The sequence below is a fragment of the Protomyctophum parallelum genome, assembly GCF_964188405.1.
Source record: "Protomyctophum parallelum genome assembly, chromosome: 14".
Taxonomy (NCBI): domain Eukaryota; kingdom Metazoa; phylum Chordata; class Actinopteri; order Myctophiformes; family Myctophidae; genus Protomyctophum; species Protomyctophum parallelum.
This window is the reverse complement of record NC_139709.1, coordinates 21,800,860-21,817,630: the sequence shown is the minus strand read 5'-3', so window position 1 is coordinate 21,817,630 and position 16,771 is coordinate 21,800,860. Positions and strand designations below refer to the sequence as shown.

At 44.0% G+C, this 16,771-nt stretch overlaps 2 protein-coding genes across 3 annotated transcripts; one reads left to right on the top strand and one right to left on the bottom strand.

The window, feature by feature from the left end:
* Window positions 1–1,475: 1,475 nt before the first annotated feature.
* On the top strand, window positions 1,476–9,277 carry leprot (leptin receptor overlapping transcript). 2 transcript variants are annotated; one of them, XM_083782263.1, is made up of 5 exons: window positions 1,476–1,600; window positions 1,967–2,042; window positions 5,549–5,735; window positions 6,376–6,993; window positions 7,217–9,277. In XM_083782263.1, the coding sequence occupies exons 1-4, from the start codon at window positions 1,585–1,587 to the stop codon at window positions 6,490–6,492; spliced, it is 396 nt and encodes a 131-aa protein (XP_083638389.1). In that variant the 5' UTR covers window positions 1,476–1,584; the 3' UTR covers window positions 6,493–6,993; window positions 7,217–9,277. The 2 variants fall into 2 exon arrangements, with proteins under 2 accessions (XP_083638389.1, XP_083638388.1); XM_083782262.1 differs by having other exon boundaries at window positions 6,376–7,068.
* A 2,737-nt stretch (window positions 9,278–12,014) lies between these two features.
* Window positions 12,015–13,439, bottom strand: LOC310870503 (choline/ethanolamine transporter FLVCR1-like; the record flags this gene model as incomplete). The annotated part of the gene is made up of 1 exon (XM_083781739.1): window positions 12,015–13,439. The coding sequence occupies one exon, from the start codon at window positions 13,437–13,439 to the stop codon at window positions 12,015–12,017; it is 1,425 nt and encodes a 474-aa protein (XP_083637865.1).
* Window positions 13,440–16,771: the final 3,332 nt, after the last annotated feature.

Sequence of the window (16,771 nt, the reverse complement as noted above, 5' to 3'; positions counted from 1 at the left end):
TATCTTGTAGGTCATAGCAATGACTTGATAGTATTATGGAGATACTTTGAAATAGGACTGCAACTATCAATTATTTTATTAGCAATTCTTCTTTCGATTTACTTAGATTTTTTTTATACTGGATTATATAGATATATTCAATTAATTGCAGCCATACAAACGCTAAACATGATATAATTTTGATATTTCATAACAAAATGTACCAAATGTGTAGCAATTGAATTGTCTCAGATTTAATAAAATGCACTGCACTGCAAGTCATACTATAGAGACCTGACTTTGACACAAGTAATACAACTTCTGGGCATGCCTGAGTATGAGTATGCCTTCAATTACCTTGTATTCATTCAGCATGCCTCCATAAATTCTTATGCCCCAAACAGTTTAATCTCCCCAATAAATCCTCAACCACACAAGGAAATAGAGAGGGCCTAGCAGAAATATGACACAACTTAAGTTAAGTGAGGTTGAAGAAGAAGGTGTTTTAAAGTCTTAGACAAATTGGTAACAGGTCATCTCGCTGCTTTGCCAACTCACTCCCACGAAATGTGAAGACGGCTCGCCCCGGAATTTCGAAAAGTGAACGGCTCGCCCCAAAGCGTGGATATCTCGCCCCACAGTTTGGATCTCTCTCCCCAAAGCACGGATATCTCGCCCCATGTTTATTTCGTGTTTATTTTACCTTATTTCTCATATTAGAACATTTAGAATCAATGTTGTTTGTCAAAGGAGAACATTTAGAACCAGTTTGTTGGTCAAATGAAAATTATGCATTGTTCTGGAAATTCCATTCTGGAAAGGTGTTCCATTCCTCCATTACTGAAATTAATTGTTGTTGTTGTAAGTTGTTGTACTATTCTATGTCTGCCTAAAAGTACAGTACTTGTTAGAGTTAAAGATTTAGCTGGGGACCATGCACCAACAGGTGGATTTTTGAAAATGACTCAAATCATGAAGGCAGCGTGCAATTTACGTGGAATCTTTCACAGACTTTCATACTAGGCTGAGGAATATATCCCACCCTTTTCACATTGGCCAGTTGGCCACCAACAGGTCACAGGTGGATTTTTGAAAATGACTCAAATCATGAAGATTTTAGGCTGAGGCATATATATACAGTATATCTTCTAGATATTTCCAGTGATCCTGGACTGCACCAACACAGAGTAAATAAGGTGGTTGAGTGTGTACATTCTAAAGTACTCGGATGATACAACTTTAATTTCTCGCATTGTATAATATATTTTTATAATAACTTTTTTTGCTGCTAGTATTGAAGTAGCGTATATATATTTTTGTTCAACTTTTTTTCTTCTAGTATTGAAGAAGCGTTGAAATGTAATGGGTTGAGATGAGAACTATCAATAGTTGTTGAGGGTCAGCTGAGCCCCTCTAAGGTCAGGAACTTTCAGTGACAGTCACTGTACCTTTAAGAAGGTCAGCTGATGATCAGAAAAGAGAGACAAAAAACACTGGAAAGGAGGAAGTGGTACGACGTTAGTCTGAAGTGACGAAAGAAAGAAAGGAGCACAATAAACAACACGAAAGAAAAGGAGTGAAGCTGAAAAAGCACATCTTTATACAATGGCGGGCGTGAAAGGTAATTAAGGGAGTTACTTGTAATTTACTAACTTTGATTATCACCATGATCAAGAGTCACGACAGCTTGTTTATCGTAAGTTATCTAATCGTAAATTATATTTTCTAGGCTCCTTTTTGTTCGCGACACTTCTTTGCGTTTCTTAAACGTGTACACGTATTGGTAAAGTTGTTTTAACATAACCTTTCAAAATTGGTCTTGAATCATTGATGATGTCAGATCTGTCTTTGAATGCGTAACAACAGTATACCAACAGGTTATCGCGGTGCCCCATCCATATGTTTACATTCATGTCGACATAGTAACGTGTCATTGTATGTCGGCCATGCAATAGAATGACTTCTACGTTTTCGGTTTGCCTTTCAGCACTAGTTGGCTTGTCGTTTAGTGGTGCCATCGGGCTGACCTTCCTTCTGCTGGGCTGTGCATTGGACCAGTACGGGTATGTACTGTATGTATGTGATTCTCAACCTGTGATGATTTTGGGGGTGTCCCGGACAAGATGACAATACCTTTACCTTACCTAACTTACCTTAAAAAATGAAAAAAATACCACCATTAAGATATCAAAAGTGATCAACAAACTAGATAATATCAAAACTGGTCAAACATTGGCCAAATTGTCAAATAACACAAGAGGAAAATGTGATAATAGCCGATCTACAAGCTTATAATTGCAACTCTAGATTTTGGAGCGGTGCCTCCGCTCCAACTATGTTCATCCGTCCGTTCGTATGTCTCTGTGTCTGTATGTCTGAGCACGGAAAGCTGCACATGGTAAATCCGGCACTCATGGGCACTGTTCCGGGGACCCCCACACAGTACACTACAATACAGGATGGTACAGAGCACAGTAGAGTACAGTAACTATAACAATAAATGTATAGTTGCACCGCTCGGTTCACACAGGTGTGATTTTTGAGTGGTGCAAGTTGCACCATGCAACCACTCCAAGGAACAACAATGTCCGTGTTAACCTATGTGACTGTGTGGCTATGTGACTATGAGTACCAGTAGGGGCAAAAGTGGCGCTGTTGTGCCAGAAACAGAGAGAGAGAGATAGTGTTGCACTGTTGCCTAGTGCTAATTACAGAGAGAGAGAGGCAGGGGGAGAGGGGACTTGCACCACTCAGTTCACACAGGTGTGATTCTTTTGTATTACGGGATGCATCTAGAGTTGCAATACCCTTTATTGACTCCCCACTCATCAAAATTGCGTGTGTTGGAGTTTGGAAGTACTCGTCGTCGTCAAAGTCACTGAACGGCCCTGCGTACCACCTGTTTCGAATTCACACATAATGCAGGAGGCAGCAGCTCGACCCGTTGATAAAAACGAGTGCTTCCAAACTCCAACACCAAACTCCAGAGAATCACCTGCACAGAATGTCTTGACAGACATAACGGCCCTCATTTATCAACCGTGCGTACGCCAAAATATGGGCGCACGGCGAAATTACCGACATTTTCGGCATTTAACATTTCCGGCAAAGCTTGAAATTGAACTTGAGTAGGACAAATAGTCACGTCTGGTCGGGAGCTGCCGTACGCTTTCTTTCTGTCTTACACAAGCGGAGCAGCCTTGTCTGAACTGCTGAGAGGCTGTCACAGGCATCTAAACATATATGTATTCACTCCTAAAATGTTTATATAAAATGTATATGGGCTACATGTAAAAAATAAATAAATAAAAATGTTAAGGAATACATGTGTCATATGAAATTAGTAGGAGATAAAATCGCACAATTAAAAACAATTTTGCAAGAGATGCTTAAGCCATTTAAACAGTGTTTTGCATGAGCGCATACATGCGAGGATTTGGGCTGTCTGTGCTGAAATATTTCCATGACGGGACGTTGGAGAGTATAGTGCAGCAGTGCTGCAGCTCAGCTGCGGAGAGTCCAAACGTGCAGGTATAGCCTACTGTAGCCTAATCTACAGCATGAAGGCCGATGTCTTTCTTACGGTATGTGCAATATAATAAACCTGACGCGTCGCTCGAATGCCAAATGTACCGTGCCAGGCTCCCAGCGCAAGTGGGAACTGCATCGGAGATATAGGTATATTACCCAGCCAGCCCATGCACCAGCCACATGAGGCTATATAGGTTTTGGCTGCACATTCATATAATGACAGTTGACAGCCCGGCCACTGCAGTGACTAACGACTGCGAGGCAATCTAAATAGACTGTCGAACGGGATCGGAACGTGCATGGTCAGTTGGTCACGGACGGACCACTGTGATAGAGAGAGACAGACAGACAGACAGACAGACAGACAGACAGACAGACAGGACAGGACAGGAGGAGCACCTGCAAAACAGCAGCGTGTGTGTGCCTATTTGTTATTTAATTATGGTACACAGGTTCAGGTTTTCGTTCACTATCTTGTTGTATATTAAATTAAAAATACTTTAATAATTTAATATACAACTAACAACACACAGTGAAAGTTGCAAATAGCGATATGTGCGTGCGTGCGGGGGGGGCAGCAAGGGAAGCGAAGCGAGAGGAGAAACAGACAGCTTTATTTAATGTGTCATGTAGGTGCGTGCGTGCATGACAGCAAGGCAAGCGAGGTGAGAGGGAAACAGACAGGGTAGGACTAGGCCTACAACTTTATTTAATTCATGCAGGTGTTCGTTCTTTATTTGTTTAACAACACACCAGTTAGTTGGGCTTGCAAGTTGTGTGTGCGTGCTGTGCGTGTGTATGAGAGAGGGGGGTGAGGCGGGCAGCAAGGCACGGGAGAAACCTATTTTTTCATGTAACCATGGTTTCAGGAAACGTATTGCCGTTGTTCATGTCGCAAAAACGAGGGCGATGCTTGAGTTCTTAGGGCGTGCCAGATCAAATTCAGCCGTGACATTTATTAACGTGAGAACGAAATTAAGGAAGGATCAACTGTTTGCGATCACTTTATAAATGCCGTGGCGACGTGGGTGTACTACGAAACCTGCACTCGAATCTGTGGCAGATTTTACACTCAATTGATAAATGAGGGCCAACATGTCTACAGTGGATTCTGAAGTGGTGCAACCACTTCCTTAAGTAGCTTTGTGTGTGCCTGCCAGGCTGGCTGCCTGGCTGGCTGGCTGGGTACCTGGGTCTGAGCACGGAAATAGCATTTGGTTGGTTTTCAAAACCAAGTGTCACTGTTGTGCAGCCTAACACACATACGTATTAACTGTATATATGATGATTTCCGGTGTATCAGTACAGTACAGTACAGTAGAGGGACCCCCTGGGGACCCCCACATGGTAACTGTCATTTCTCCCTGGGCACGTTCGTGCAGGTTCGGAAGTTCCGGGGACCCCCACATGGAGTTGCAATTTGGATGAGTGGGGAGTCAATGGAGGGTATTGCAACTCTAGATTCATCCCATTATAAAACAATCTAGAGTTGCAAATTGTGACTACCGGTAATAATGCCTTGCAACATGAGGCGTTGTGAGTTGGTAGATCTGCTATTTTCACAATATTTATCAGTCAAACTAAATGCCTCAACTCCAAGTGCTTTTCAGGGTGGGGGGGTCCCCATTTCGAATATGATTATTTTTAAAATGTTTTGAATCTACAAGCAGCTAACAGACGTTACTTGTTACCAGTGAGTTTACTGTATGTGATAGGCTGACAGAATAACTTCATGACTCCTACCATTATGCTGTTAGGGATGGGATTGATACGATTGTATTGATACCAATGTCATTTAATAGCATGCTTATATCAGTCTGATTCTTTATGGATTCCCTTATTGACTCCTGATCAATTGGCATGGGAGAAGAGGAGTTGCACAAGTTTTAAACTTTATCCCTGAGTCTGAAGTCTGAACAACACAAACGGTAGACAAAAGGCATAAGTTCTGAGGCATACACTTCCAATCCTTATATGCAGTCTTGCACTTCAAATGTTCAGACTTTAGTCCTTACTTACTGACTCTGGCTTTTCTTAGGGACTATTGGCCACTGTTTGTTCTCATCTTCTACGTGTTGAGCCCCATCCCGACATTCATTGCCAGAAGACTCAGCGATGACACAGATGCTGCCAGCAATGCGTGTAGGGAGCTGGCATATTTCTTCACCACTGGAATTGTGGTATCAAGTTTCGGCCTTCCGATTGTCCTTGCCCGCAAGGCTATTGTGAGTTCTCCCTTTCCTTTTAATTAAATTAAATATTTTCTGTTCTTTTCTTGTAATGTGTGTTAATTTGTCTCGGATTTATTTAATTACAAACAAGCTTTACTGTCTCAACTCTCCGTACATAACTTACCGTATTAGTTAGTAGAGAAATACAACACCTTGGAAAAATTGAGGGGAGACGAGTACGCTCGCTGCCTACCTACCCTGAACCTGCCTATGTACGTAATAACTGTTGCTTTTGGTCTAATTAATTGGGGGTTATATAATGTCCATATACATATAGTTATTAGTAGTAGTGGTGTATTTTTCAGAAATACATTAGTCAAGTGTGAAGGACGTTTCTTTTTTCCCCCTTTCTTTCTGTAGAATACCTGGTGTCTACCTGGTACTCCTATCCTAGTCCCAGTGTGTTGTCCTTGCTGTATATTAATTATTATTAGTATTTTGTTGCTACCCTTAGCTGTATCCCCTCTTTCTGCAACTATCCTGTTTTTCTTACTGCTGTACTTACTGCCATTGCCAACTGAATTTCCCCTGCAGGGATCAATTAGGGTCTCTCTGAATCTCTGTAATGTCTTTGTCTAAAGAGCCACTGGGAGGCGCTAGTGCTACAACCTAAAATATGATGTCTCTTTTCCAGATCGAGTGGGGCGCGTGTGGTCTGGTGATGGCAGGAAACACGGTCATCTTTCTCACCATCCTCGGCTTCTTTGTGGTGTTCGGTGGTGGGGATGACTTCAGCTGGGAGCAGTGGTAGAGCAGCTCCCTGTGGACTATGGATGGACAGACAGACAGACAGACAGACAGAGGAGAGGGTGGAAGAGAAGACGGAGGGACCCTGAAGTCTATTACACTCCCTGGAGAGTGATGCATCTGTTGCTCATTTATAATGCTTATAGTTCTTTGCTAGAGGACATATTTTGATTGTTTTTCATGGAGAGGGGAGTTGGGGATGACACTGTGTCCTCTATACCCGTGTCTTGTGTCTGTAGAGCCAGCAGACACTGATATAACCATACCTGTAGCCCTCTTAATCTGCATGTATCCAGCTGAAGGCTTTTTTCTTTTTTTCTTTTACTGAGGGAGAAAAAAATAACACCATTTCCTTTTTCCTTAAATAAGCAGTTTTTGTTGTTTTAGTCCCAAATATTTGTCATTGCCAATTGCCCCCATGTATATTATAGTCCCTGTCCCAGCTAACCCATACTGTTTAGTGTGAGGGGGCTATAGACAACCACATGTCTCCATGTATATTATAGTCCCTGTCCCAGCTAACCCATACTGTTTAGTGTGAGGGGGCTATAGACAACCACATGTCTCCATGTATATTATAGTCCCTGTCCCAGCTAACCCATACTGGTTAGTGTGTGGGAGCTATAGACAACCACATGTCTCCATGTATATTATAGTCCCTGTCCCAGCTAACCCATACTGGTTAGTGTGTGGGGGCTATAGACAACCACATGTCTCCCGTGATACAGTGATAGTCGCATGGCGCTTCTTTCCCAAAGGAGATTCAACAGGAGGGTGCTGCGCATGTGGAGGAGTGCGCTATTCCTCATGGTTCCACTCCTTGTTGAACAGGTGCCCTGACCAAACTAGAAGTTGCTAGTGCAGCGACAGAGAACGCAGTCCCCTTCCAGCTTCCCATCTGCAAACACGGTCAGTTGTGTTGGTCGGAGTGCTCAGTAGCCAGAGGCACTGTGGAGGAATACAACTCTATTATTGGTGGCAGGAACTTTACCCCTTCTCCACCTGGCGGACCCAATATTTTTAAAATAGTTTTTGCATGTATACATTTGATACTATTTTTGAGTGGTGCAACCACTCCAAAGAACAGCAATGTCCGTGTCTATTGTACATGCACCTATGTGACGTTAATGAGCACCAGTATATACCAGTAGGGTCCAGTAGGGGCGCTGTAGTACTGCACTGTTGCCTGCTAATGAGAGAGAGAGAGGAGGGATAATGAGAGAGATAATCCCTCATTTGATGTTTTGATGATGCCGGTGGAGAGTGCTGTCTAAAACATCGGTCCAAAAACTCCCTGGGTTGAGGTCTGGTGACTGGGAAGGTTATAGCATATGATTCACATCATGTTTATACTCCTCAAACCAATGAGTGACACCTAGTGCCTAGTGGGTGGATCATCCTGGAAATTTCATCATAAGATAAAGCTGATCACTCAGAATATCTTGATAAGTGGACCCAAACTATGGCAGGAATATGAATTCCCAAATGTGTCTGTTAAAACCGAGGGGTTTCTGCACTGTCTGCAAGTGTAGCCCTACTATAATAACACCTCTAATTGTTGACTCATGATTCTTGATCCAGTCTGATCACGTTCTGCTTTGCCATTCTCAGTCTCCTCAGGGAGAGTTCAGATTTTCCTCTTTCATCACAAAATGTGAGATTTCTATTCACTGAAGTGTTTCGCATAATGTGACAGTTAATCGAACTAAATGGCAAATCCTTGATTCCTTTTCTAAAAACAGCAGAGGGTACTTTTTTTTTTTTTTTTTTTACTGGTGTTCGGCAGTGAAGCTCCTGCCATCTGTGCCTCAATAACAAACCTTTTACAGTCACTTAAATCTCTTGATCCAACATTGAGGTCAACTGTGCTCACGTAGGATGCATTAGTTAAGTTTTTCCATTCCTTTTATTTGGGGCTGTCAACCTGTCACCTGTCTGTACTATGCAATGCAGGCTTTCTGAAAACTATTTAAATTTGTATTGTTAGACAACTATTGTCATAATTGTATTGTTTCTCCTAATACAACTTAACATTTTTATCAAAAGAAAATAATCATCATTTGGCACTGCGACTTTAAGGCCTTATTGTATCCTGTTGCAAATGTTTACATGTTCACCAAAGACCTTTTTTTTTGGACTGTAAAATGAAATGTATTTGTGTGCTATGCACCGATGTCCACAACGGCAGGCAAGAAACGTGAAATCGATGAAATCTTAACCCATACAAGATGTTTAACTAGTCTTCCATAAGAAATTGGATAGTCCTTTTATAACTACTGTACATTTTTTACACATTGAATGTTATATACAATACATATGTCTTTTTAGACCATATCTTTTTTTAGAAGTAGAAAACTCCTCTATACACAACATGACATACATAAACGTTTGCATAGAAAAGTATTTTTTATGTTGCACTGGACTGTCAAAGTCTATGTAGCATTATTGGGGAGTTGTATCTGTTATTGCCCCATTACATGGCCAAAGAACCGGTCAATGTTTTAGTGAATGTCTGAAGTGTGATTTGCTCAATTTTGACCAGCTGTTGCTATTATTCTCTCACTCTTTGTACGTTTCAATCCTTGATATAATTGAATTTCTACTACATGGCTAACAAGGGAAAACATTGTACACTACAAGAATGTACAAGCATCATACGTTCTCCACTACAGTATGTCATGTGACTCCCAGAACCCAACCGCACTTTGAAAACACTAGCCAACGCTAGAGAGGTCTTGGAACTGGACTGCCTTCTGTTTTCTAACACTGATTAAAGCTCTTTATAGTGATTGAGTTGTCTCTGTTGTTATATAAAATATAATGAATTAGACACCGTGCCTCTCTGTCTGCGCTTGATGTAATGAGAAATTGGTGGGGAATCATTTTCACAGGCCCTCAGCACAGTAGTCAAGAGTACAATAGTTGTCTATTTGAAATGTAGTGGAGTGAAAGTCAAGAATCAAAAATGACAAATGCCCAAGGAAATTACAGGTACTCAAAAAAAAAAAAAAGTAAACGTACTTTGTTACTATTCACTTTTGCCTGTGGGTTTGTAGTACGGTACAACAGTAGCCTATAGTATTGACTAGTAATGTCGAAGTGTCCTTGAGCAAGACGTTGTACCCTAGCCCTGGTCCAAGGCTTACAGCGAGCCTCTCTCTGACGCCTTGTGGAAGTACCTTCCACAGCCCTCTGGTCATATTTCCACTCCCGTGCGCTGTTTTTCTAATACCAGCAAATAAACAAAACGACGAAACCACTCGCCGAAACAAAGCCTGCTAGACCTTGGTAAAAGTCTATTCTCGAACCTGGGAAGCGTCTCAGGTCCCCAGTTTCTCTCTAAAATGCACTTTGTGCCATTTTAATAACGCAATGTACCCTGAATTTAACTGAATAACGCTATCCTACACTCGCGAACCGCCAGTAATGTGATCCTGGCGGTTCGCGAGTGTAGGATAGCGTTACCGTCCTTAAATTCAGGGTACATTGCGTTATTAGAATGGCACAAAGTGCATTTTAGAGAGAAACTGGGGACCTGAGACGCTTCCCAGGTTCGAGAATAGACTTTTACCAAGGTCTAGCAGGCTTTGTTTCGGTGAGTAGTTTCGTCGTTTTGTTTATTTGCTGGTATTAGAAAACAGCGCACGGGAGTGGAAATATGACCAGAGGGCTGTGGAAGGTACTTCCACAAGGCGTCAGAGAGAGGCTCGCTGTAAGCCTTGGACCAGGGCTAGTTGTACCCCTAATTGCTCCCGATGTGCAGGTAGGTGCCTTGCATGGTTTCCTCTGCCATCAGTGTATGACAATGTGTGTGTGAATTGCAGTGTGAATGGGTGAATGTAATGCGCAAACTATATGTAAAGCGTGCTATATAAATTTGCACCGTACCATTTTAATGACCTCCCTGAAGATGGAATGCGAGAGTCAAACCTCAGCATTTGACAGACAAATCAGCTTTTTGGCATGGAGTTGATGAGTAATTCAGGTATAGCGTGCTGTTGAACACAGCTCTCTCTCTTTTATCTCCAAGATGGGGATTTATTATTCCACTTCGTGAGCATGACAACAGGAAGCTTTGATAAAGTTTTAATGGGAAGCGTAGCACTAACAGCCAGACAATAAACTGTCTCAACTCAACAGTGTTGTTATCACTTCAAATCAGCAGGATGCGCTCCGTGTGTTAAGACAGAGTAGGTCTAATTAATTACTCACATCTGTGCTTCCATTACACGGGTTAATTGGGGAGAAGCATCAGTGTGGGGTGTGAACCTGGTGTGAACAGGCATGTCTGCCCTTTCATGTGTAGAACAGTGGTTCTCAAAGTGTGGTCCGTGAACCCCTGGGGGTCATTGAGGTTCCAGGGGGTCCCCAGCCAAATTAATTACTGTATAATTACTGTATTACTGAAAATGGAAGGAAGGAAATTTCGGAAATTGCAAATTACTGCTACAGTACAGAATAAATCACACACGTGTGAAGTGAGGAGGGGCACAGCGAGGGCAGCATTTATATAACAGCCAGATGACAATCTTATGTTCTCATTTAATGCACTAAAGAAACATTAAAGTCCATAGACTAGACGGTTATTTAGGCTCTAAAAAAAACAGACTACAGTAATTGCCTGACTTCTTTCTTTCTTTCTTTCTTTCTTTCTTATAATTTATTTATTTTATCTGGTTACCTGTGACGTCATGTGGGTCATGTATCATCATACTGCACTTAGCGAGCTGCTCAATAGAAATTGCAACCACACTTGCAATTTCACAGAATTGCACCTTTCTAGTTTACATTTCTATTATATTACTATTTTAGTAGTTTTTTTGTTTTTTTTAAGGTTTTTGGCTTTTGTGCCTTTGTTGATAGTTACAGTGAAGACGGACAGGGAAGAAGAGGGAGGGGGAGAGACATGCAGCAAAGGTCGCCATGAACGGGACTCGAACATGCGACACACTGGCATACATACCATTGGGCCAGCGGGCACCACAATTTTAGTATTTCAGATGTAAGCACAAGTGAGAAGACTTGCTGGGCATATCTGCCTGACGCACCTCCGGCGGTGCGCCACCCTTCACAGATGTTTCACTCCTTTAATCCCGGGACATCTCTGGGTGGTGAAGCAGCGACAGGGACGTCTCCCTGCCGCCCCCTGCAACCAGTGGAAGGATCCTTGTTCTCCCCACACTGTGTTATTGCTTTTGTGGTTGTGGAATGAGTCCCAAGGGACTATGCATGGCAGGGATGTCCATTGTCCATCTCCCCGAGTCAGGCATGGGCCTTAGTATTTTAAAGGTATAGTAAGGGCTTGACATTAAGGCATGTCCGCTTCTCTCTAGTTCATTCTCAAGTAAGGAGTAAGTGGATTCAAAGTTATTTGTCCGTCGGACAAGGTGATCTTTTTTATTTTTCACAATTATGTGGTGCTCTATATGTCTTTGTGCTGTCAGTCTAATGGGTCTGACTCAATGAGTCCGACTCATAGCCATTAATCATCCCATTTTAAAAACTTTCCCTTGGTTTGCTTGGGGACTACAGAGAGGATTGGCTGAAGGACGCTTCAGAAGCTTCAGGAGAACGGTAAGACTCCACAGGGAGCTGCAGGCACTCGCTGTCTGCCTTGACGTTCACGTTGTTCCTCTTCAGTTCCGAGCGGATGAAGCACGTCAGCAACAGGCCCAAGAGTATCCAGGCGCACAGGAACAGGTTCCCCGCCAGAGGGCCATGGTCCGTGGTCAGTCTTCCTTGGCCCAGAGTGAAAGCCACCCCGAAGATCTGAGCGGAGGCGTTGAGCAGGCCGGACGACGTTCCCTCGGCCTCGGGGTAGGTGATCTCCACGCCGTACTCGAAGCCCAAAGGCAGGTAGCCGGTGATGAAGAAGCCCAGCGCACCGGCCGTGACGAAGACCACGTAGATGTTGTCCAGGTTCAGGGTGAGGGTGAACACCAGCATGCTGACGAGTGACAGGGCGTACACCGTCGTCAGGGTGGCCTTGTACGTCTTGGTGCGGTCCAGCCAAAGGCCGCAAAGCACCGAGCCCACCATGCCGGAGAGCACCAGGGTCAGGCCGATGCGGCCGGCGTTCAGCTCCTGGTTCTGGTAGTGAGCCATGATCATCTGGTTGAGCAGCGTGGAGACGGAGTAGAAGGAGCCGGTCAGGATGCCGTAGCTGAGCAGCAGCAGGACGAAGGCCTGGTTTCGGAAGAGGTTGAGCATGGAGCGTTTGTAGGAGTAAACCTCCGGATGGGTTTGGCTCAGCGCTGCTGCCTGAGCCCGACTGGGTGGCATGGCGGGACGGTCTTTTACGACGGCGAGGGTGAGGACGAGGAGGCCGGTGGCGACCCCCGCGGTGCCGTAGAACATGTTTCCGACATTGCGTCCGGTCGTTGCCGGGTCGCCGGGGCTGCTGGGCACCAGGACGGGCGGTAGCAGGAAGCCCACTGCCGAGCCCATCTGGTTTCCCAGCACGGCCGCGGCGCAGGCCGTGGCCACCTCGCCGGGGCCGAACCACACGGAGGCCACGCGAGATGGCAGGCCCAGCATGAACACCTGGGCCAGGGCGCACACCGTCTGCGCGGCCGCCGTCACGGCGAAGCCTGTGTGGTCGGGCCGCACGCTGGCGCACTTCAGCCACGCCCCCAGGCAGTTGAAGGCAGCGCCCGCCACGACTGTCAGCCTCAGGCCTTTCCGGTCCAGCAGCCACGCGGCGGGGAAGACGAGCGGCACGTAGACCACCATGTAGACCATGGACAGCCAGTCCACCGCCTCGCCGCTCACGCCGTAGTATTGGCTGAACACGTTGTTGATGATGCCGTACTGGATCCACTGGAAGGCGCTGAGCAGAGAGCAGAGGCTGAACACCGCCAGGACGGCGAAACGACGGCAGTACAGCCTGGTCTCCACGTGGTTGTCATCACGTCCTGCCTCTACGCCTCCTTCTCTTTCTTCTGGGGACATGTCCTCTTTGTCTTCCTCCTTTCTGCTTCAGGACCTCCTGGCTTCTGAGGAAACTACTCCTCTGCTGACTGAAACGGGTGGTGGGAACAGTTGGCTCTGGATGTTCTCAGTATAGAGTATAGTAACAGACTACCCTTCCGCTAGTCAGTCTTACAACTATAGGATTCTCTCTGTTATCATAGTACTTATAGGCCAGTCTATTATGTCAATGCTATAAGGTCATATTCATGACGTCAGGGAATTCCGCATGTATGAGCGCCTCTGAATGATAGTGTTCACATGGCTTCAGTCCAGGATCCATATATGGTCACTCCTTGTGACATTATACCTTCATATTTGGTCACGCCTCGTGACATCACGCCTCCATATATGGCCACGCCTCATGGTGTCTGATTCTCTTCTGTTGTATAGTTAAGCTTGTAGTATACATCTGGAATTGAAGAACAAGCCTGAGTTTAATTCCACTGTCCTCATATCACGCATATACCAACATTTCTTGGGCATACACAAAGCCACTCGAAAATCACATTTCCTGTGTGAAGTGAGCAGTGCTTTTTATCACATTGATGATGTATAGACGCAGTAACCACAGTAACCGTGTATGAGTATGGGATTGATATGCACACATTTACACACTTAGCAGGATCCTAGTGCTCAGAGAGAGTGTAAGGGTGGGCCGAAGTTTGGCTAGTATGTTCCTGAGGTGGAGTAATGGAATATTAAGCTATGTGGCCCCTGGAAGTCAAGGACCCTGGGTTTGCATGATCTTGGTTTGATGCCAATACTAAGTTTTCCAGAACAAGTCCCTACAACATTTGACTGCTTGTACTGCTTGTACTAAGATAAGACAATATTAAAACTTCTTAATTTTCTTGATTCTTGAAATGATCAAGTAGCTTGCAGAGTTAGTTCAGTCACCCCGGGCGGCTGGTGTAGCCGTCTAGGCACCTTAATTGGCTGGTAATCCTGTGTGTGTGTGTGTGTGTGTGTGTGTGTGTGTGTGTGTGTGTGTGTGTGTGTGTGTGTGTGTGTGTGTGTGTGTGTGTGTGTGTGTGTGTGTGTGTGTGTGTGTGTGTGCGTGTGCGTGTGCGTGTGCGCGTGCGTGCACAGCTAATGGCCCGGTCAATGCCAAACTGCACACTCCCTGGATGCCAACGATAAACCTCTGCCCCATGTTTATCGTTTTGAACTAAATGCCTCAAATCTTAACACAGCGTGCGATTTCCGTGCAATTATGCATGCACATTCCCACTAGGCTGAGGAAGAAATGCCACTTAAAGGCGTAGTGAAATTAAAAATACGTGGTCATTATATGGGCATACCTAACAATGGATGCCAAAAGAATGGGCAAATTGAGCACCCCAGCACCCACAAATGGGCAAATTGAGCACCCCAGCACCCACTGGTGCTGGGGTGCTCATTAATCTCTTCTGCATGCTATTCCTGTGGCTGTTCCCCATGGGAGGTTGTTGTTTATCTATCTATCTCCCTGCTCTTAATGTTTAAGGAGGGCTGTATAATTGTGCCAAGCAGTGAGAAAATGTAGCAGAGCCGAACGCCAAGATAAAATATTATATGCACATTTATATTCTCATTCTATAATGAATATTTGTTCAATGTATATCTGACTGGACAAAAAATATTTAAATTATGAATACAGGACTTTTACTTGTAACAGAGTATTTCTACACTTTGTTACATTTACTTTCACTACTACAGTTCACACCGACCTCATGTAGTCTACTTTCACAAATTAGCTTATTAACTGTATGGAAATCATTGCTGTCTGGAAACTTCATGGGCTGTATTTTGCGTGTCTTAAGTACCAGGTCTTATTCCCTAACTTGAGTAAACTAAAGACCTGGAGGCGTGATCAATGCTCTTTGGCCACTCAGAATAGCCAAATGGCATTGATCACGCCTCCAGGTCTTTATACTCAAGTTAGGGAATAAGACCTGGTACTTAAGACACGCAAAATACAGCCCCATGTGTCCAAAACTGTTCAGGATTCAAATTCCAGCTAAAATAGCAGATCTCAAAATGTTTCGCATATATAGCTACACGTTTTGAGCTTGTAAAATCAGCTATTTTTGCTACTTTTGTGTGACACTGTAGTTTAGTATGACAAAGTAGGCCATACATTTACAGAAAGAATATATATGGAGATAACAGGTTTCTGCCTGACAGCAACAAAATGTTGGGTTCTGTTTCCCAAATTCACATTGCATCGAGGCTGTGAGTGTGCATGCGTCTGCCTCATTAATCTCTTCACCTTGGTTGACCGTTGACCTATAATACACTTCACACACAGCAATGGTTTTCCTTCGTCTTGCAAACCCATAGGAGCCTCCTCCGGGCTAGAGCTATGCTAGAGAGCTAAAATAAAGATTAAATCACACTTTATTTATATTTTATGAAGTTTGTGAGTGTGTGTGCGTGCAAGCATGCATGCATGCGTGTGTTGGCTCACAAAAAGAGATGAAGATGATGAGGATGAGAATAAGGAGTACAGTACAGTACAGCCATTCATCTCAGGACAACTGTTGCCTGGCAACAGCCAATGCATCAGATGGTGTGGCCTAGGGAAAATCCTTTGCAGCTTTAGCCTCAAAATTCAACCTTAAACGGCTAGACCCAATTATGTGACACTCAACTCAATGTCAGAGTTATTATAGTTATTTTAGTTAACTGAAATAAAGCGAAAATTAGAATTAAAATGAGGCGATAGCTACTGTAACTGAAACTGTATTGTGTTTACAAAACAACTAAAACACTACAGAAATGTGTGTGGGGAATAATCAATTGGCGTAACGACTAAATTGGTGAGAATCATTTTTTAAACTTAAAGTCATACAATTAAAACTTTTTTTTTTATATATAAGACTTTTTCCCCCACTTTCCCCCCCAATTTAGTTGTTATGCCAATTGATTTGATTCCTCCCCACAGTGCCCAAACATATCTCTCCCCATACGTCTCCATATTTCTGTGTTGTCAATGACTCACCTGCCAGTGAGGAGCCCCCACCGGGAGGACGTAGGCTGTCATCTTACTCCTCCTGCCCAATACTCCCTGCTCCCAGCCAATTCTGTTCGTATATAGATGCCCGACCAAGCCGGATTCAAACCCACAACCTCCAGGGTGGTGGGAATGGACCTTTCATTATGAATAGACAACTCAGTTCTGAAGTCAAACCGACCTTTCCTAACTGGGGTAATGAAGTACTCAATTATTATTTTACAGTATAGACGAATGACAGTTTAAGTCCACACTAATTATCCATAATGCATAAATGATGGCTATTAAGGGGTCAGGACAACGAGGCCTTTTCGTG

Bases quoted from the DNA above. Each gene is read 5' to 3' on its own strand.
- leprot (XM_083782263.1), top strand. The intron at 2,043-5,548 runs GTATGTACTGTA...GGCTTTTCTTAG, and splicing joins TGTGCATTGGACCAGTACGG to GGACTATTGGCCACTGTTTG. The intron at 5,736-6,375 runs GTGAGTTCTCCC...TCTCTTTTCCAG, and splicing joins TCCTTGCCCGCAAGGCTATT to ATCGAGTGGGGCGCGTGTGG.